At 41.4% G+C, this 21710-nt stretch overlaps 1 protein-coding gene, 1 long non-coding RNA gene and 2 other non-coding genes across 4 annotated transcripts in view; 3 read left to right on the top strand and 1 right to left on the bottom strand.

Annotated features, from left to right (window-relative positions):
* MICU2 (mitochondrial calcium uptake 2) overlaps positions 1–15262 on the bottom strand; it is a 74769-nt gene extending 59507 nt beyond the window's left edge. Inside the window, exon 1 of the mRNA XM_019715675.3 lies at positions 15021–15262. Coding sequence (XP_019571234.2) covers positions 15021–15224 — 204 coding nt within the window. The 5' untranslated portion in view covers positions 15225–15262. The remainder of the gene's footprint in view (positions 1–15020) is intronic.
* On the top strand, positions 13068–13146 carry LOC141571427 (small nucleolar RNA U2-19). Its single transcript, XR_012496170.1, has one exon. It is a non-coding gene; the product is annotated as a small nucleolar RNA U2-19 (small nucleolar RNA).
* On the top strand, positions 13293–13362 carry LOC141571426 (small nucleolar RNA U2-30). Its single transcript, XR_012496169.1, has one exon. It is a non-coding gene; the product is annotated as a small nucleolar RNA U2-30 (small nucleolar RNA).
* Positions 15263–15344: 82 nt separating the features above from the next.
* LOC141571091 (uncharacterized) lies at positions 15345–21374 on the top strand. The gene is made up of 2 exons (XR_012495634.1): positions 15345–15487; positions 21071–21374. It is a non-coding gene; the product is annotated as an uncharacterized LOC141571091 (long non-coding RNA).
* Positions 21375–21710: the final 336 nt, after the last annotated feature.

Here is a 21710-nt window from a genome sequence, read left to right as displayed (position 1 = left end):
GCTCTCGGCCTCACATAGACAGGTGCTGGCTCAGGTAGTAAATGGCCATCAACTGTGATTGGATGGCCATCAACTGTGATTGGATCGCCATCAGCTGTGGCTAGTTGGCCGTCAGCTGTAACCAGTGAGCCAATGGCCACTAATATAACTGCTGTGGCTACGCTAGCAGGAAAAATGGGGGCTAGCAAGAAGATGGTGGCTGAGCTAGCAAGAGTGGATTGCAGTTAGTACGGTGGATTGCAGCTAGCAAGTGAGGTTGGTTGGCAGAGAGAAGTAGTTGCGAACAGTGTGGCTCCTGCTTCCTGTTTCTCCAACCCAGCCGCCAATGAGAATATAGTGGTATGACTCCCCCATCTATGGCTCCGTGGGTGTTCCTTTTTGGCCTCACCATATCCTGCGTTCTTATCTGGGGAGCGGGAGCAGAGACCCCACCGGACGCCCTGCATGACAAGTGTATTCTTAGCTGTAATGAGGTATCAATTATAGGAAAAGCAGATAGACAAATAACAATTCAATATGCTGACACATAGATTTGGGGATTTCAGGATGTCAAGAGAGAGGTGACTATTGTCTCCTAGGGCGAAATCAATTCTTTTAAAAAATAAAAAGTGTAAGGCAAACCATAATTTTAAGCAATTTATATGGAACGTAAGTTTCAATGTGAGTGTTCTTCATGTCTAAAATCCTTGTAGGTACCAAGGGCTGCTTCAAGGCTATGGAGAGAATACCAGCACTAGAGAAGCTCAGAATCTCCAGTTATCATAGGATCTGCTGTATAAACCAAGTTTTCATTTTTTTTCCTCTTTGGATTTTTAGTTTTCAGTCTCAATCTATATAATAATCTTCTTTAAAGTAAAATTCGGAAGGTTGTTTTCTCTATGCTAGTTTCCCTCCCAACCCTCCCAAAGAAGTATAATGCACCTTCCTGAGAGAGTTGACTCTTAATAAAATAAAAAAAAACCCTGCAAATCAACGAGAAAGCATTAAGGTTCTTAAAACTTTCCTCCTATACCCGACAGGAACACAAAATCAAAAAGAAGCAAGCACAGCCATGCTGATGCTAGCTCCTAACCTCCCACTTACAACTTCTTCTAGAAGGATCTTCCAGATACCGACAATTTGGACAAACTAAGACAACACTAAGACTAAAAACTGGTTTCTGCTTCAGGGGAGAGGAGTGCCATGTAACGGAATGAGAGGAGGGGGTTCTCCACAATGGGAGCTGTTAGGGTCACCTGACACAGTCGTGTGCACTGCACACCTCCAGGGAACGCCAGTCACACGTGACCACCCTACAGTTGTCTAGCAAATGACGGTGAAGTGCACGAGGAGCGGGATTGTTTTCTAATTTGCATGAAGGCTCCACATCACCAGGGGCAGTGCTGTCACTGATGTCTCCCAATTTGCAAGGGATTGTGCAAGTGGAAGAGAAGTGCAGTGCCCCACTGGAAGCTCCCATCACTCACTGCACTCACCACAGGCCCAGGACTTGCCATCTTTCCCACCTGTGTCCTGTCAATGGCGGGACCACCCTGGGCAAGTTACAGCTCGGTTGGGCAGAAGAAACCACTGGATTCAGGGCCTCGCTACTCTAAAACCTATGCACTACCTATGAGGGCATTTCTCTGAAGAGGCAGGCGCCCCCAAATGGGGAATGAAGTGAAACGCAAAGGCCAGCCCGTGGGATGGGACAAACCTGATGTGACAGCACAGGCAGAACTTCCAGAGTAGATCTAGGACACAGACACGTTCCGAACTGCAGTTGAACATCCAACTCTTTGTTCAATCTGTCAGGCAGCTGAGTGACTGAACAGCTGACATAAGCTATTACCATCCTGTTCTTTAGCTAATATTCTAATGCACAGGTAACAAATGCTTAGATCAAAATGGAGAGGAGACACGGATTCACATCAGTTTTTGCAAATAACACATTTGTATAAAACGGGATGCGGGCCTATGCACATGGTGTGGGGAGAATGAAGGCAAGAGCAATATGAAACAACTAACAAGGAAAATCACATTCTGAAACAGAAAAAAGAAAACAAAAGAGGCGATGGTCTCTATAACATCAGAGAGCAAAGATAAGATAAAGATGACAGAAATATTTGAAAAGGGAGCTGGCCTAGCTAAAGAAAGAAAGAGGAGAAACGTACTATTGTAAAACTTCAACAAACTTTAAGAAACAGTAATGATTATAGAATCCACACTGCAGAAAATCTATGAACAATGTGATAGGGAAAAAAACACACAGAAGGCAGAAGAAAAACACAAAGAAAGGCAATTAGGGAAAAGAATGTCCACATGTGAGACACCAAGGAGGCGACACATGGCTAGCGGCTGTGCTCCAGGAAGATGGAGTGAGAAACATCTATTTCAAAAATACAGTGGGGAAAAAAAGAACAAAGACTCGACTTTGCTACTCTGTCTGCCACTGCCCTACGTGTGTGTACTCTAGCTTTGAATAATCCTAGACCTCAAGGAAGACTGACCAATTTTAATCTCTTCCAGAAAACCTAAATATGGTAGATGTTAGAAAATCTAAATAAGGTTCAATCATCATGCCCGCACTGCTGGATCCAACCTCTAAAAAGCTGTGTTCTAAAGGTAAATACAACAACACATCACAGGAAAGGATCAGACATGGCTGATTTCTGACATTATTCTCAAAAGACCTGTACCACCCTTATATAGCTTGTTGGAGTGACAGCAGTGCAAGGCATGGCATAGCCAAGCCCTTCACCCCGAAAGGCCAAGAGAACCGCTCACTATAGTCCGAGAACTATTCCCGTGGAAATGGACCAGAGGGCACCACCCTCCACCTTCACCTGAGCGGGATTTCGTAGGTGCAGTGCAGACGCAGTCTGCTGTCCTACGTATACTGTTACACATAAATAACTGAGGGGCTGGCAGGAGGGAGCAGCTGCCTGGGAACCAGCTCCTCCAAGGGCAAGAATGCAGTGGGGACATCAAAGGGCTGGGCCAGGCTGCTGGTAGCTGTCACCCTAATGGGAGTCGTGGTAGGTGGAAAGGGATGGGGGTGAAGATGAATTCCTATTTACTTCTCAAACCTACATCTCAAGCTAAATATATGAGAAGTGGGGGCAGGAGAAATGCTAGGGTTGGGGGCTATCCCAAACATGTGAGACCAGCCACATGGTTCTGGTTATATATAAAGTGCTCCCTGGATTTCCAGGATTACTTGTAATGCAGGAAAATATGTGACAAAGGAATTAAGAGCAATGAGTGATGTGAGCTGGATAAAAGAGATCTTTGAAAGCTGATGACTTCTGTTAAAACAGTTCAGTAGTTTATTGCCTTTAAAGCAACAGGTGCTTCACCATTCTGTCTCTACTTTTTATCCGTGAAGTGACAAATTGGAAAAAGTTAGTTCTCTGTTCTTTGTTGAACATTCTTTGGTCTCTACATTTCTCAGGAAGAAAAGTGAGAAAGGGCCTTCCTTCCAATGCCTTCAATATGTTCAATGCATACGCACTGCGCTGGACGCCGCGTAGTAAACCTGGTTCACCTGGGGCTCTTATGTTGGAGTTTGTAATAATCTGGGTAAAATGCAATTGCTTATTCGTCTTTGAACTTTCTGGGTGTAATGGAAAGACTATCTACTCTTCTTAAAGAAAACTTTACAATTGGAAATTTTCAGTCATTAGACAGAACTTTTCCATTTGGTTCTGGAGCAGAGAGATTTTATTGCACGTGAAACAAAATACCGCCAGACTAAATGAGAAATATTCACCGCATGCATAAGCTATATTCATGATAAATTCTACAAAACGGCAGCATATTAGCCAAGGAGACAAGAGTCATTCCTGGGAAAGTGGGAAGCCCTGGAGTCCAGTCCCTGGCTTCTGAAGATTGTCTGATGTAGTGATGACCTCGTCTGGACAGCTTTCCAGAGACTGGAAGAGACCTGGTGTGGCTCTTCTTAGATGTGTATGGTAAAATGAAATGGCATATAGTTATAGATACCAATGAAAAAAATGCCCTAGTATTCTGACTGAGGAAGGGTGGCCACTGTCAGGAGATGCTAAGTAGAATGGCAACTTCTCTTCTAGTTAACTGCCTTCTCTTTCCTGATGAGGTCACTGAGCAGACCACTCATTTTCCCTTCCTCCATAACGACCTTTCAGGAGGTACATCTTAACCGCGTACACTTTTGTTTATGATTTAAACAGAAAGTTTAAATTAGGTTTCAAGTGATTAGGCAAAGAATAGAGCCCTAGCTTAAAAACTTCAACACCTTACTAAAGCTTCATCAATATCTCTCATTGCAACCATAAGTAATGTTTTTCTTAAGAAAGGACTGAGTTACTCTGTGGATTTCCCTACACAGGAGAAGGTCAACACTACTTTGTGAGATATTTCTGCAAATACTCAACATCAGCTCGTTTAGTAAACACTGCGTGTCTCCTACACCAAGCATTGCAGAATTAAGATGACAAGTAGACAGGCGCTCACCTTCTGGGGGATGCACAGCAGAAGGTGGTCGGTGCTAGACCACGATAGAAGAGCCTTCTAGCATTCAGGAAACCGCATGTCCCACAACCGTATGTTTCAAACCCGATCATTACTTTTCCAATGTTACCAACTGTCACATTTTGCTTCTTACTTTTCAAAATGAGATATGCTCCAGACTAATATTTTTCAGGTTTATACAGAGGATGCCAAAAAAGATGTACACACATTTTAAGAAAGGAAAAAACTGTATTAAAATTTAATACTCAATATATACCGATAACGAAAAATGAACACAAGTCATGTGCATACATTTTTTTGGCTCCCCTGGTATAATTAAACCTAAATAAAATACAGTAACAGGTCTGGCCTCAGTAAATTTATCTGGATTCTGTTCTCTTGTCTTCAGGCAGCTGGGAAGTACAGCCGAGCAGTAACAAGGGACCTTCTGTGAAACAAGCTATGATCTAGTTTCAGGAACCTTACACAGCCATGCAAAAAGGGCTCCTTGGAACTGAAGACTTCTAGTAAGCCTGGGGACAGTGCTGCTGTCTGAGGGCCTCCTCAACAGAGGCCACCACGAGGGTTAACGCTTAGGATACTGTATCCTACAGTACATGACACAGGATGGGACAAAGAAGGGGTGGATTAAGGGACCCTCTCTCCTTCCTGCCACCCCTTGCCGGGAACAGCTGCTGTCTGGAGCTGAGCATTTTATGTGGGACCGCAGGAGGAAAGTGACTCACCCACACAGCATTTTGTACAGCCCCCCCTGCTCCCACATTCTCCACCCCCCCACCCCAGGGCTTCCATATCCCCAACCCCAGCAACTGTCCCCTCCAGACGCTCCCACAGCTTATAAGTAAGACACTCAGTAAAAACGGCTTTTTAAAGCTTGTGACTCAATACTAATGGCAGTTTGCTTCCTAACACCAAGTCCCGTAAGCCCCACACATTTAGCTTAACCCTACACAAAATTTGGTCAAAGACTGGAATTATTTTTAAAAACGGCCATACGTTACTTGCATACAAACAGAAATTTTATCCAAGACAAAAATGGAACAAATTTGAAAAAAAACTTCAGGTAAATGGAAGATAATGAAAGCCTAGACAAAGGGGCAGAATTGTAATTTCTTATTAAAAACAAAAATTACATTTTCTATTTAAAAATTCCATTGATGCTATTATTTTTACGAATTGTTTTTTTTTTTTTTTTTTTTTTTGTACAAAACAAATATTGTATTGACTTACATATAAACCTTAGTCTTGTTCATTGCAAACATTTTCCTAAAACTGATTTGGTTTCCGGAATGTTTTTAGCTTCAATTCATCTACTCTTTGAAGAGCTTCAGTAAACCTTTACTACATACCTTTCCATAGACAGATTAAATAACCATTTACTGCTTCTGACTGTAATTAAAACACTTCACAAAGGTAAGCATGTAATAAATCCAGCTAGTCGTTTCTTGTCCCTCTTTTCATTTGGCTAACTTATTTGTTAAGAATTCTGGTACTTCTCTCCTCTCGGAGTCCTTCCAAAGCACCCATCTGGGGTATGGCGTCCTTTGGTGCGAGCACGCAGGACGCTGAGCAAACTTCAGCAAAGCCCCAGTGACTGCGGAATTCTCTAGAACACAGAGGGTCCGTGCTCTCTGGAGCCGCATTCCAACTGCGTGCTTCATGCTGCCCAGTGGTCCAGAAGAGTGTGCCAGGAAAGAATGAATCCTTATGAATGGGAATCAATTCCAAACTCAAAGTGTGACATTAAAAAAATAACAATTTAGAAATAAATTTCGGCCTATGAACCAATATGCAAATGTTTGGTTTGGGTGCTTATTTATTTTAAACCCTATTAATAATTAATAAAATATCTTTCGACAGCTCGGTATGTACTCTGCCATGTACAACTAAAGAAGTACGCACACAAGTAGAAATAAAGGCCCTTTGATTACATCCCTTTCATTATAACCACAAAGTACTGCACACTGTTAATTACTTGAGATGAAAAAAATGTCTTCACAACCAGAGGACAGAGGTAAGGCCCTGGACAGGTGGTGGCCTTATTTTCCGCCTATTGGGGAAATCATGGTATCTCAGAAACAATTCCACAGCGGCTCCACACTCTTCCGTAAACCTGGATGAAAAAGCTTGTGGGTTTCAGGCCTTACACCATGTTTGGTTTAGGTTTTAACAGATATTTTCAGCTTCGACTGAAAGTTCACTGACGTACCTTAACACACCGCATCTAAGATAAAATTTGCTATTAAAGACGTTATTTGTAGGAAATGAGCAGGGGACGAGCCAGACAGTTCCCCAGGACTGAGGAGACAGGTTGTTTCCCGGCAAAGGTATGCACACTTACGCCATTTGCATCTGTCGATGTTTATAAATAAAATAACCAGTAAGGGAAGTAGTACAGAGTACACAGTACAAATATACAACACAAAAAGAAAAGTAATACAGCTATGACTATATATTTTGGCAAATTTATTTACTGTTCAAGCAAAGCTCTGCTTTCTATCTGTGAAGTACAAACATGGGACAAATCATTAAGAACTGGCATGTATTTGTCAAAATCTCCCTTTCTGCTTTTACCTTATTCTTTGGACATATTTCATGATGAGATATTCATGCTCTCAGTAATTTCTGAAGATAACAGTGAAGATTTAAACATTCCATCACAGAATTTGCTATGCAACAATTGGAAAATCAAACAAATTGTTTTTGTTAGTTTCTTTTTTTTTTGCTTTGAGGTAGCACCAAGCACAACTGAACTGCTAACTAACTGGAAAAGAATTTCCCACTTGACTGCTTCAATTGCCACCACGATTGGTCCTCACACACTTTTCTCCTTTAACTCCTCCACCAGCCTCTTACATCTTTCACAACAGTTGGTGTCAAATGAGGAGTGCTATTCTCCACCTTACCCTTCAAGTACAGACTTAACCTTCAGGTACAGGAAAGCAGCAGTGTCACTGCCAGGGAAGCATACACTATGCCAGCATCACCGCTAGCATTTACCAGGCAACAGTGGGGCTGCACCAAATAGGAAGTTCTTTGGGGTGCATGTGAAAGAAAAATTGTTATCTTGACCCCTGAGAATTTTAAGCTCTTATATGAGAAACAAAACTAGTGGAAACAAAATTTATGGTAAGTGGTTACATACGTTAAGGGTTGGCATGGACAAAGCTAGCACTTGGGTAATCTTTCTCTTTTAAAATTTACTTGCTGATTAATTTACTCCTGTATTCTTTATTTAAAAGTTTATTCAAAAGGATAATCCTAGTTAAATCTTGGGAAGAGGGTGGGGACAAGAAGGGATAAATGTTTGCAGGCTAGAACAGACAGCCTGACATTCTGAGGGAAAGCAGGTAACCCAAATCTCCAACCTGGAATTGCTATAAGTCCCAAAGAGTAGCTGAATATTTAGACTTGGATGGCTTTGGTCACTTTGTTTAGTGTAAAATTAGTTTGCAAATACTTATTGCTATTGTTACTCTTTTAACTTATAATTTAAAAACACTCTATACATGTAATATTTATTACGAGTATTAATAATATTTCTGTGAATTTACAGGCAGACTCCTTAGGCTCTGAGAACTTGAATAACCCAACTCATTCACAGGCTAGAAGGTGTACATTTCCTCTTAAGAGCATGTGTTTTGTAGAATAAGAGCAAATAGTAATTTTTTACTCGACTTCAGCTAAACACATATAATTGCAAAAGGAAAGACTAAAGTCTGCTTCTGCTTTTATATAACAAATTGTTTTTGTCCCCCCCCCCCGCCCCCGCAAAGGACCTCCAGATTGGTAGTAAGATACACGCACTGTCCTTCTATTATCAAGGAAGGAAAGTAAGACAACCTCTCATTCGTGGAGGACAAATAGCTGTGCCAAAAGCACAGATTACATCTAATTACAGGGTATAACTTTGTCATCTTTCCTTTCAAAACCTAGCCATTTACACACTTTGATTTCTGACTTCCACTTGGGTTTATTAACATCAAAGCTTTGTCATCACTTATCTGTTTCTAGAGACATTTTTACCTGCGGCAATAAAAACTTTGCATTCTTGCTTTACTGTTCCAAGAAAGCTTTAGTCTTCATTAGGTTTAGAAAGCTTTAGTCTTCATTAGGTTTACAATATTTCATGGTTGTTAAACTTGTGTATGTTGCTATAATGTTTACTGCCCTTAGCACACCAATTTTAAATGTAGTGTCATGAAACCCAATGCACTGCACACAATTACACTCCAATCCAAGGACACTCCGGCACAGTCTAGTTTCACGCACTGCTAATATCTTTTTAGTGTCTTTCCCCACCCTTTTCACAAAAATAATCACCACAAATATCATCAGACAACATGAAATAAAAATGTCAAAAAAAAAAAAATAATGTCACTTTTATCATACGAATTTTCTAGACCTCCTATAGCAAATTAAAATAGCTCCATCTTTTAATTACAATGAGTTTTTATAATATTCGTTGATATGCAACAGTCCCACATTTAACGAAACTTGCAAAATCACTTCCCATGTTAATACATTTCTGTTTGACTGTTTAAACATGATGATTAATCCACTCATTACTTTTATTTAAAATTTGTATCCACTTGTTTTAATCAGATTGTACCCGTAAAATATAAGAGTTCAAAAGTAAATTTAAATAATATCAAAGAAAAACAAATCATCTTTGGTGTTCTCTTACTATTTTAGAATTTTAATAATTTTAAAAGTTAATACCATGAGGCAATATATTACTCATTTTAAACTAACACCAAGGTTTCTTAAAAATAATCTGTTAGGTAATACTTTTTAGCAACATTCGAAAAACCCACCAAAAGAAAGCCATCAGAAAGTCTTGGCAATTGGTCCTACATTCGTTAGAGTTGTTTCTATGCTCTCCTTCAGGAACTCTGTTCAGCTATCCCCTCCCCCTAAATCCATGGGTGTTGTTCCCGTTGCAGTCATTATAGGTCCCTCTGACACAGCCCACAGTTCCTGATTCGACCTCCTAATTTTCCAGAGCAGTTTACACTCCGGTTCTTTTGGCTTTTTTAAAAAATAGCTGGCAAGTATGACATTAGGTCAAACTGCTTTTGCTCCTGTTACAACGCAAAAAAACGTATTATTAAAGGCCAACCCTTGTACCCGCGGACTTGACTCCATGTAACTTCCTGTCTTAAAGACGTCAACCTATAATTACCCCTACAAATCTGTAACAATTTTTTTTTTTTTAAGATTTTATTGGGGAAGGGGGACAGTTCTTTATTGGGGAACAGTGTGTACTTCCAGGACTTTGTTCCAAGTCCAGTTGTTGTCCTTTCAGTCTTAGTTGTGGAGGGCGCAGCTCAGTTCCAGGTCAGGTTGCCATTGCTAGTTGCAGAGGGCGCAGCCCATCATCCCTTGCGGGAGTCGAACTGGCAACCTTGTGGTTGAGAGCCCACTGACCCATGTGGGAATCAAACTGGCAGCCTTCGGAGTTAGGAGCACGGAGCTCTAACCGCCTGAGCCACCGGGCTGGCCCTGTAACAATTTTTGACTCCTTACTGCATCATTCTATCTGCAAATGTCCTCTATTGTCTCACATCTTAAAACAAAAACAAAACCTGTCCTTGGTCTCATATCTCTTGCTTACTGTGCCTTTTAAAATACCCTTTACAGCAACCCTTCTAGAAAGTATCTCTATTCACTTTCTTTGCTTCCTTACTTTAGTCTCTCTTCAACACATTCCAATTCCATTTCTGTTCCCAATATTTCACTGAAATTCCTCTTATTAAGGTCACCAACAACTTCCATATTGCTTCACCCAAAGCTCCATTTTCTGTTCTCACCCTTTCAGCCACAGACTTAAGTGGGCACTCTCTCCTTCTTGAAAAGTTTTCTCATGACTGTGCTGAAATGGTAAGCATACCATTTTGCTACTTATCTAATACTTTTTTTGGGGCTATGCAAATGTCCTACTTGGAGATGACTAAAAAAAACAAACCTGCCATATGAAACTTCTTGCTATACTTACTATAATGATGCTACCATATCCTCTTTATGAGACAGGAAATACTGTTTTATTCCCAGAACTAGTTATGCTTCTGAGCAACTGACTACAGTTATGCGCTGCTTAGTGACACGGACACGTTCTCCGAAACATCATCAGGTGGATTCATCATTGTGGAACATCAGAGCGCGCTACACAAACCTACTGGGCTGTGTGGTGTGCGGCCATCGGCCATCGTGCTGCAGTCCGTCAGCAATGGAATGTCCTTACACGGCACATGACTGCACCATGCAGCATATAACTGGCCCGTTCCCCTCTTTGAACTTGCTGCTAAGTTTAAAATCAAATTCATGACTTCCCTCAAGCTTAATACAGGATCTCACAGCATATATTTTAATCTTTTTTAAAGCTTCATCTTGTATCATTATTTTCCTCTCGATTTAAAAATTGTAATTCGCAGTAGCATTTTTCTAAGCCACTTTAAATCCTTTCAGTATCAAGGTCACCATAAACAAACAAACATTTGAACACAGTTTTAGTCAGTGGGGCAGGTGCCCCTCTCATTTGCCTCAGCTGCTTTTCCAGGTATCCTCTGCCCTCTTCCCTTCATTTGCCTGCCATTTCATTGACTATATCCTTGGCAAGTCAGCTGTCATTTTGTGTTACCTGTGTTGGGAGCTCTCTTCTCGTAGATCCATCAGCCAGAGCTGGCTGTAGCCCCTCTTTCTTCCCCACCTTTGTCAAAGGTGAGGGGAATGGGCACGTGTGTCCAAGGCACAGCTTTCTGGACACTGATTACACATGGGAAGATCGAGCAGCCACATAAATATGGTGGCGATGGATCGAAGACCTTTGAATAAAACGGAATCCGCAAGTCCAAACAGGTATGAATGAATGAATCAATGAATGAATCAATGAATGAAAAGAAAGCCTCACAAAGCCTCAAAGTACCTTCCTCAAAATACTTACTGATTAACAAGCACAAAACATACATTAATTAACTTTATAATGGAGAAACCTGAGAGATAACATCTTAACCAAATGATAATAGTATCATCAGTTGAAATCTACACTGTGTGCCTCCAAACATGATGCATCAAAAGAACAGAGCATGGCCTTAGTGTTATTCCTAACAAAAATGCCTAAATCACGAGGAAACATCAGCCAAATCTAAATGAATGGACATTCTGCAAAGTTAATGTGCCACTACTCAGTGATAAGTGAAAATGCTTTAAAACTGCAAACAAGCATAAGAATATAGATAGATTAAAGTTTGGAGGAAAGGCACACTAATTATAAACTGAATTTAGCCATTTTAAACACAGCTTTAGCTGGGCACTCTATCCATCATCTGTATTTGCGATACACTAATATATGTAATTATTTATGCATTAAATAAACATGATATGGAGACAGGTTTAATAAGTACTCTAATTTCAAAGTGATAGGTTGAGATATCTGTAACAACTGTAATATAATAGGAAAATATCTGAGGTTTCCATCGATGACAAAGTCAGCTGCTTTGAATACTATTGTAGCTTGTTGCCTACATTCGTAATCGAAGAGACTTGTTAAATTCTAGGTCAATGAAAACAAAAATGTAGTATTTTTCTACCTAAATTCATAGACCCCCTAAATTCTACGCCTGGAACTTTTGGGGCCCATGAAGGTCAAGTACTCCTATAGTAGATCCCCGCTGTCCACAAGATAAACATTTCTATCATGCGGCTTAAGGGGCACTTCATGATCTGAACCCCTGCCACAACTCACCCTCAATTTTGAAACTCATGTTTTGCAGCTCACATCCTACTGAGTCAAACTCTTACCTTTAGAGCTCTGTAATGCTATTTCCTTTGCCTGCAATATTCTTCCAGCTCTTTGCCCAGCAAACTTGCAATCATCTGACAGGTGTCAGTTTACATCACTGCTTTAGGAAACCAGGATTTTGTTTGATGAACTTCCAGTGTACCCCCACTGCACCTAGCACTTGCTATCCTATCACAGTATTTCCCACACTGTAAGAAAACTGGGAAGCTTTCTGTAAGAAAACTGGGAAGAACTGTGTCTCGAATCCCCGCTCCCTGCACGCTGCCTGGCACAGAGCAGGCACTTCAATAATTGTGGAATGAAGAAAGGAAAGAAGGGAAATTCAATTTATTTGCTGTTTCATGACCTTGAATTCTACCCTTAATTCCTTATTGACCTTCACAAATGCAAGCTGTTGGTCACAATGGGAACCAGAAGAGTGTGGGACTTAATTAACATAAAATAACTATTTTTACTAGAAAAATCACTTAGTGTGATGATTGAAAATGAAGGGCATTATTACTATAATTATAAATCCATATCGGGAAGATTTTACCGCTTTGCAATACTAAGTAAAATGAGTATACTAAATAAAACATAAAATAAAATAGTTTCGAGATGGCATGTATCTATCTCAGTAATTGTCAACTATGCACACATGACTCCAAAGTGGTCCACGGTGGCCGTGGCAGAGGGACTCACAGGACCCTCTGGGGCTTGGGTGTGTGTGTGTGTGTGTGTGTGTGTGTGTGTGTTATCAGAATCGATGGTTCTGAGATCTGATTTTATTGAAGTGGATCAATGATGAAACAGCCAAGTCTGAGCATCAGAAGACCTTCTAGTCCACCTGAGGCATGATCTCTGCAGTTCTGAGAAGCAAAAGTATAAAGTAATATGGAACAGTTAGGGCTCACGTCTGGATGTGTATGTTTATAAACGTGACAGTGGGTAACTCAGGGCATGCTGATGGATGAGATTGTGAGGCTGAGGGATGTATGTGTATGAAAGGCTACTCAGTTCTGAGCAATCATGAAAAGATTTTACTACTGACCTTTGTAACTATGAAGGTTTCTACACTTGATCTGAGCTCACAATTTAAAAAAAAAAAAAAAAAGAGTCAATGAGGGGGAGGGAGTCTAACTGCCTAGGCCTCTCCCTGCTGCACTCAGCCATGGCTGCTGGGAGGAACGCATGCTCATCTTCAAGTCCATTGTGATGATGAAAGGATGAGAACCACTGTATTAAATTGGTCCAACAGCAGATCAAGCCAATGTTATGTCAACAAATCTTGTTAAAAAAAAAATGATAATAAAATGTTTTCTGTATTAGTTTAGGCTGAAAGTACCAAAGGTTAAGAGGAGGGAAGGGAGCTGGGGGGAATTCAAAATACTACACTGATGTAAAGTTTTTAGTGTCATGTCAGGAATTTAAAACACAAACAGACTAGAAGTTGGCCAGGAAGAAAGCAATGAGACATGAACTGAAATCAGACTACAAACTGCTGAAGGGGTAAAACTGAAGTCATGTTCTGGGAAGAGGGTGTGAATCCACTTTGATTGGGAGGCGTGTCTGAGTGGTGACAGGCCACTGTGACTAGAGGGCTCTGAATGACAAAAATAAAGAATATGGATTTTATCAGAGGCAGATCCAGGCACTAATGGTTTCCAAAGAAGTGTACATAGAGTGATATTCTTGGAAAGATTAATCTAAGGGTCCTATAAAGGGTGAATGAAGGGGTTGAGAACAGAAGTAGAGAAACCAATGATGAGTAATAAACTAAACTGCTCAACACAAGATTAACAAAAATGCTGTTAAAACACTAGAAGGTGGATCCTGCCACCTGTAATCAGAAATGATATGAGGATACGGGAGAGTTATTGCACGTGTTATCTACGTGGCATTTTAATTTAACACAAGTAAAAGATATCATCTGTCAATAATTTTAGCTCACAAAGCCTGTTTTTGTCTCTTTTGTTGTATGAGTGTTCCTTGAGTTTTTCATTTAAAAGGCATAATGTAAATCTAACTAACAGAAAAATACTGCTTTTAATTAAAAAAATCCACACACAAAAACGTATTACAATGTCCATAAAATAATTAAAAAGTAGCACTTTTTCAAAATTTCAAATGTTTCACGTAGCCATTTTATACGAAACTAGGAAAGTTGACCTTCACCTTTAAAATGTGGGGAGTTTTGCAAGAAACGCCTTTGCTTAGTGCTCGAGTCCACAGAAGCATTAAGGTTTATGATCGATCATGTGCTAATGTTCCTTACAGTTGATCATAAAATCTGGAAATTATCAGCCGGCTAATTAAATTTACGATTTAAAAAAAGACATCTACCGTATTAGGACAACTTCACCACGCTCTGCAAAGAGGGTAAGGGGTACGCACGACCCCTCCGCGCACGCGTCGCCGACCTGAGAGGGAGGGGCACCGCGCAGGGAGAAGTGTGCGAGTGCAGGGTGGCAGTAAGACACGCCCACACCCATCACCACCGAACTTGTTTCGCCCACTTGTCTGTGGAGCTGGGCTGCTGGCCTCTCTACTCCCGGGAGAGGCGAGACGTACTGTTAAAGTCTCGCGAACTCCCGGGGGCGCGTGGTGGGGGTCTCACTCACCCCCCCGTCCCCCGTCGGAGTCTCCGCGGCGCCGCTGGCACCTTACTCCGCCCCCCCCCCCCCCCGTGGCCCCGGCCTCGGAGGGAGGAGGGCCTCGGTGGCGGCTGGCGGAAAGGGCCCATCCGTACCTGCGCCAAAACCGTGAGGCTGCCCTCGGGCGCCGTCACATTCACGCGGCCATGGTGCCACGCCACTCCCGCTCCTGTCAGCGCCACGCCGGCCACTGCTGCCGCCAAGGGGCCAGGGCCCGGCACGCCACTCCGGCCGGCAGCCAACCCGCGCCGCAGCCTCGCGCCCCAGGCCGCCAGCCGGACGCCTCGGGCCGCCGCCATTTTTACGGAAGCGCCCCATCACGGCCCTCGACGCGAGAACTGTAGCGCCCGTCGGGCCTCGCGAGATCCTGCGGCCTCCGCCCCACACCTCCGAGCCTGCGCCCTGCAAGCGCTGTGAGCGACCTCGGCGCCACCGGCAGGGACCGAGGGAACGCCTTCCGCTGCGGTGGGAACGGCGGAGCTGGAAAGGGGCCGGGACGATCAAACAGGTCCCAGTCCCAGGCTAGACAGAGCCCTGTTGTGGAGGAAGTGCCACGTGTCCCGTAAGCGAGAGTGTCATCCTTTGTTGATGACCGAGGGTTCCTGGGTTAGTGAGCGCTATACCAGGGACAGGAAGACACACTCGTGATAACTGTGGTAAACTGCAGCTTGCCTTCCACTAGGCACGATCCTAGCAGTGAGTGGAGGAACCCCGTGCGGAAGTGGTTGGGGCGCGGATCCGGAATGTTGTGCATCCCTGAGAACTGAATCTGTTCTAAGTTCCCCGAGCCTACCTGTATTAAGAATTTCTTAAAACTGTGTTATGTGCACAAATCTACATAAGCTGCAGGTACTTTCACACAGGCATTTAAAATAACATCAATTAGTTCTCTGGCCTCTTGTAAAACTTTGTTACAAAAAAATTGTTGCTGTTTGTCTCACTTAAGCTACTAAGCAAACTTTTAAAATTTAATTTTAGATTGTGGTATAATACATAAAATTTACCATTTTAATCATTTTTAGGTCTACAATTCAGTGGCATTAAGTACATTCACATTCTTGTGCAACCATCACTCCATCTAGAAGCTTTTTCATGTTGCAAAACTGGCAAACGTAGAAAAAAAAGTGTCTTCCTCATCTTTCCTATCATATTCTTGAAAATTTTTTTTCTCCAATTACAGTCGGCAGTTTAAAGTGTACAGCATGGTGGTTAGACATTTATGTAACTTACGAAGTGATCCCCCTGATAAGTCTAGAACCCTCCTGGCACAATACATAGTTATTACAATATTATTGACTTTATTCCCATTGCTGTACTTTACATTACATGACTATTTTGTAACAAACAATTTGTACTTCTTAATCCCTTCATCTTTTCCACTCACCCCCCAATCCCGCTCCCATCTGGCAACCATCAGTATAGTCTCTGTATCTACCTATCCTCATATTCTTGACTGCTCTTTCATTTTTGTCAAATCATATCCCATCCCTCTTTAACTTTGATGAAGTATTTTCTTATAAACTCCCAGAAAAGCCACTCTAATTCAGGCAATCACTATTTACTGAATGTTGAATTTAAACTAAGTTATGATTCAGTGTTTGATGGATCCATTACATCACCTTGGACCAAGTCAGATGCAGCAGCACCCCTCCCCGATGTCCCTGTCATCAGGGATCCAGGTGTTTTCCCCAGTGCAGGTCAGAACAGTACCTCAGTCCTGGCTGTTCCATTGGTCATAAGAAATGATTTAGCTGAGGCAGATGACTTGGCTTTATTTTGTTGCCTCTGATTCGTTAGTCTTGACATTTCAGAGTCACTTTACCTCATGAACTTTGTCTAGCGTCTGAAGTGTCTCTGGCCATTGGAAGCTTTGCGTGGGCACACAGAAATGAGCCAAAGTCAAAGGTGCAAAGAATCCTGATCTTATAATCACTGCCTTCTTGAAGTTTTGCAAAAGTAACAAACAAAACAGAAGGGCCACACTAAATCTAATTTGACAACTTCACTCCTTGGATCATAGGGTCACAATCTACCCTTAGTTAATGTTCCCTTTTTCACAGCCAGCTTGTCTGGATTAACCTGCAGTTAATGGACGCTTCCTCACTTTCTCCCCAGCTGCTGAAACCACCATCAGGGTGCCTTCCGTGGAAGTAGTCAGACTCCCTGTGTACAGGTGTGTGAGCCAGACCACAGGATTCGAATCCTGGCTCTACCGGGATGGTCACTGTGATTTGGGGCAAATTACTTAATCCCCAAGTCTGAGTTTTCACAACTGTAAACAACTCATATGGTTTGGGGTTGGGAATTAAAGGAGAATTCTATAGGAAGTGACTAGCCAAATGTCTGGCACACGGTCGACTCACCACAGATGTCAGTTCACCTTCAAGGTCTGGCTTACTCCTGCCTTCTGATCACAAATGACTGAATGTTCATGATTCCAGATCACTGGCCCATCTAACGTGAGATTTCCCTGCTTGACCTCGTACCACTGGTCTGTTTTTCACCTCTGCTGACCCTTGTAGCTCCTGCCATGTGTCCTTTTTTGGATTATTGAGAACTAGCTTGTTTCTGTGCCCTGGTGATTATAGGACTTGTAGGATATGTTTGGACACCCTGATGTCTTACCTTGTAGCTTATTCTTGATTTCCATAAAACATGGTTAAAATGGTAGGTTATTTATATTCACACTGCTTAAGTCACCCAGTTCCTGTAGCCATTGAATGAAAGCCCACATCTATTACTTAGTCATGACCCCAAACCCCCAATTGGTGGCGTATTTAAAACATTGTATTTCTCCCACAGTTTGTGGCTGAGGATATCTTGTTTTTCTGTTTCCTCAGTGCCCAGCACATGTCAGACATTCAATGAATGAATATATGAATAAGTGACTAAACAGATGGCACAAATGAAACTTTGGTGTGCCTATTTCCATTCTTTGGGCATCAAACATACAGAAATATTCCTTTTGTGTAATTTATTTTCCAAGACAAAAAACTCATTTTAAATTATTTTCTTTTGCTGAAAAATTTTGAACCTACTTGAAAAACTGCTTTGTAATTAGTTTGTGTGTGTGTGTATGTGTGTGTGTGTGTGTCTGTGTGTGTCTGTGTGTGTGTATTTGTGTGTTATGTGCCCAAGCTTCTAGCACTCATTAAAATTTAACGTATTCAAATTTTTCTTTTGCAGAGGAAACAAATTCTTATAATAGAACTAGTCTCAGTCGACTAACCATTCTAAGTATGAAATCTTCCCTGGCAGCTGCTGACATTTGTCTAAGTACATTGACTATATTGGTCTTTTTAGGCTCCAGCTTTGTTCATTTCTTCATCACCAGCTGTAGAGAAAGTCCTTGGCTGGGATGTATTTTCAACCAGGTGGTTTATAAACCAATACCCAAATAAAGAACTGCTTCTAAAGCTATAAGATCTGTTTTATATGGTAGTTGAGAAGAACAGAATAGAAACACCGATAGTTTCGAGATAATTCACTTACTCTGTGCTCTTTTCCTGTAAGAGGGACAAAAGGTATATGGCAGAAAAAGTGTTCTTGAGGGGCTTTACCTTCACTGAAGAGACCAAGTCTGCATTTCAGAATGATGGTGGCAAGGTGGCATTTAATTATTGGACCTTACAGAGGAGGAAGAGTGTGGTGGCAGGAGCCATCAGAAAGGCATCTAGGGAAGGGAGGAGACTTGAGCTGGAACTTGAAAGTGAGAAAGGTTTGGATAGGTAGAGTCCTCCAAAATTGGAGGAATAGTATGGTTGAGAGTATGGGAGAGAACTGGATATAGTGTGCATTTACATGACTTGGAACAGAAGGGCTGGCCTTGAGTGGCTTGGGGGCCACAAGGGTGTCATGCAATAATTTCCACCAATATATGGCACAGCCATCAGCTCTCCTGATCCTCTTCATGTTTGTCTTCGGGGGGTGGGGTGGGTCCATACCTCCTTTCTGGCATCCCCACCCACTTTGTACTTGATTTCCTCTGCATCTCAGACACTGTCTACCCAGTGATTATCTTCTGCTGGTCCAGATTTTATCCTGGCCTTTCTCACCCACTGTCCCCTGGGCTTCTCCAAATTATCTCCCTACTACCTACAACCAAAACTTTTATTTTCCCCGAGTTGTTGATCTTGAACAAAGAAGATAAACTAGCTTTTCTCATGGAAGACATTTACTGTATTGTATTTCCATTTTAAAAGACAAAGTTACTAACTCAAATGCATCTTTGATTTTAGCATGTGTGAGGAAGATAAAATTGCTATCCTGATTCTGACAGATTGTTCACTGTTATATTACAGAATAATGTATAAGATGGATTATCTCAGGTGGAGGAGAAAACATGGAGGGTTTTAAAAGGTGAATTAAGGAGGTTGGACTTATCCTATAGTAATGAAGTAAATGACACACAAATGGACATTATTAAAGGACCATTGCTTGGAATAGACAGAGGTTAAACTATTTATGGTGGATAATTGTGTAGCGGAGGCTATGACTCACTCTCAGAGGCCCCAGATTAGTCCAAAGAATTGCTACTTCTTTTTCTGTGCAGTTTGGGATCATGGGTTAATGTATCTGGATATCATGCTTGATACCAGCATTTGTAGAAATTGGTCAAGATTCAGTCTTACTGGCAGTGAAAGAGCAATGCCAAGAGTCCATTTTCAGTGTCTTTCAGACCCTCCTCTGCTTCTTATTCCCTTCCTATCATCCCAGTTTGCACTCTCATTGCTGTGTGCTTTGATGACTGCAGTCGTCTCTTGACACGTACTGTTGGTTCTCGTCTTTTTCTCCTCTGAAGCATCCCATAGATCTATGTCAGATCAATCTTCCTAAAACATTTCTCTCACTATACTTCCATTAGCTGTGTGATTTAATGTCCGTAACTCTCTATCTCCTTGTCAGAAAATGAGGAAATTGGTTTCAGTTTATTTTTTCAGTTCTAAAATTCTCAGTCTATGCCACTCCAAAGTGACTTTTTTTTTCCTTCTCATTCCTCATACTGTGTTGAGTGTGAAATACATGCCAAACATAGTGGCACACCTTAGAGATGCAAAAACCAATAAGACACAGCTCCTTCCCCTTGTGATGCCCTGTCACAGGCCGGGGTCACCACACGTTGGATTGTAGCCCCTATGCTTCAAACTTGTAAAGCATGTTGCCCCATTTATGTATGTTTATTTCTTAAGTTACGTATTTACAATTAAACGTTGAAAAACACAAAAATTTTAATGATGAGATAAAGGTGAAATAGTGTTTATAAAATAAGATGCAATTAATGTTTTGTTCTCAAAATGTTAATATTTTAGTGAGATCAATGTGATTAAATCAGCTTTGTTAACTTGGACAGTTTTAGGTTGTGAGATACAAAGGTCGGGCATTATGTTCAGTTAATTTAGACATTAGTTTTGAATACCTGTCAAAGCTCAAAAAGATAGTTCACAAAAATACATTAATTCAAATGAAAGGAGTGTATTATTAACTGATGAAATGAAAAATCATGATACTTGTGCCTTTTCAAGCTTTTTATTATAAAAAATATATGCAAAATTAGATAAAATGATGAACTTCATCAAGACGTCAACAGTTACCAACTCACGACCCATCTTGTTTCATCGTACCTCCTCCAAGTCCCCCAACCAGGTTATTATGTTGAGGTCAAGCTCATGCAGTTTTATTCCATGTATTTCATTATGTATTTTTTTAATTGTGTATTTTTAAAACATGAGGACTCATAAGAAAACCCACATACCCAAACCACATTTTGGTTTTGTATTGCTTAATAATGTTTGTAATCCAATGGATACACAAAACTTCACTGAGGAAACAAGTTGTGAAAATTGCATAAAATGCTGGCAAGTCAGGGGTCACCATGGCAATGGGAAGAAGAGTGAAGTCATTGTACAACTGTTGTGTAACAATTCCGTATCACAGAAGAGTGGTGTGTGTTGTAATGAAATACACTTGCAAATGAGTACGGTGTTAGAAGTTGCAAACAGGATTTTCTCTGAAAACACATTTATGGAACAGATAGTGTATGTCCAGGAAATGTGATTATTTTCAAGTCAGTTATACCATCTCCTAAGTTCTGCACAGCCAAACAAGAATGAAAATTAACACTCTTCTTTCCTTTGCCCCTTTTTAGCTGTAAACCATACATCTCAAGCAAATCAAAGATGACGACTAGAGAAGAGTTAAGACAGATGGCACATCCAGATGAGCAAGGGGAAGAAGGGGGCAGGGACTGAAAATCTACTGAAATGTGCCTTGATCCTAGGATTCCAGCTGAAATTTCCAAGTCATTGATATGTATTCATGTGCACTGAGATATCCAGAATATCATAGCCTGTCTTCAACTGTGCAAATGACTAAGGCACGAAGTTGGTGCAAAAGTTCTGCTATTTTTATTGCTTCTTAAAAAAAACAAAAAGAAATTCAATTTCATTATGCTTTCTTTCCTCCAAGAGTAGATCTGTTGGTTACCTCCTGCCTTTCGGCTACTACGCTGTGTGAACATGTGGTTGTAGCACCACTAGCATGAGGTGGTTTGTCCAGCAGGACCAGCAGGGCCAGAGGCTGGTCATCTGGCCTCAGCCTCAGCTTCCTTCAGAAGCTCCTTTGTCCAACTGACTGGGTTGCCCCAAGATTGTTTGGTACTTCAGGGACTCAGAAAAATACACCAAGATGGTCACCATTCAAAGGCTCTCTCAGAGACAAGGTTGGTCAGAAGGTGAGAGGTGCTGGAGACCTGGCAAGGGGTATGGGGGCTGGGTGTGACAGAAGAC

The sequence above is a fragment of the Rhinolophus sinicus genome, chromosome 16 (genome assembly GCF_057876585.1).
Source record: "Rhinolophus sinicus isolate RSI-liver-muscle chromosome 16, RSI-T2T, whole genome shotgun sequence".
In the NCBI taxonomy this organism is placed as follows: Eukaryota; Metazoa; Chordata; class Mammalia; order Chiroptera; family Rhinolophidae; genus Rhinolophus; species Rhinolophus sinicus.
The sequence above is the reverse complement of the archived record's forward strand: the minus strand, read 5'-3'. Positions and strand labels throughout refer to the sequence as shown.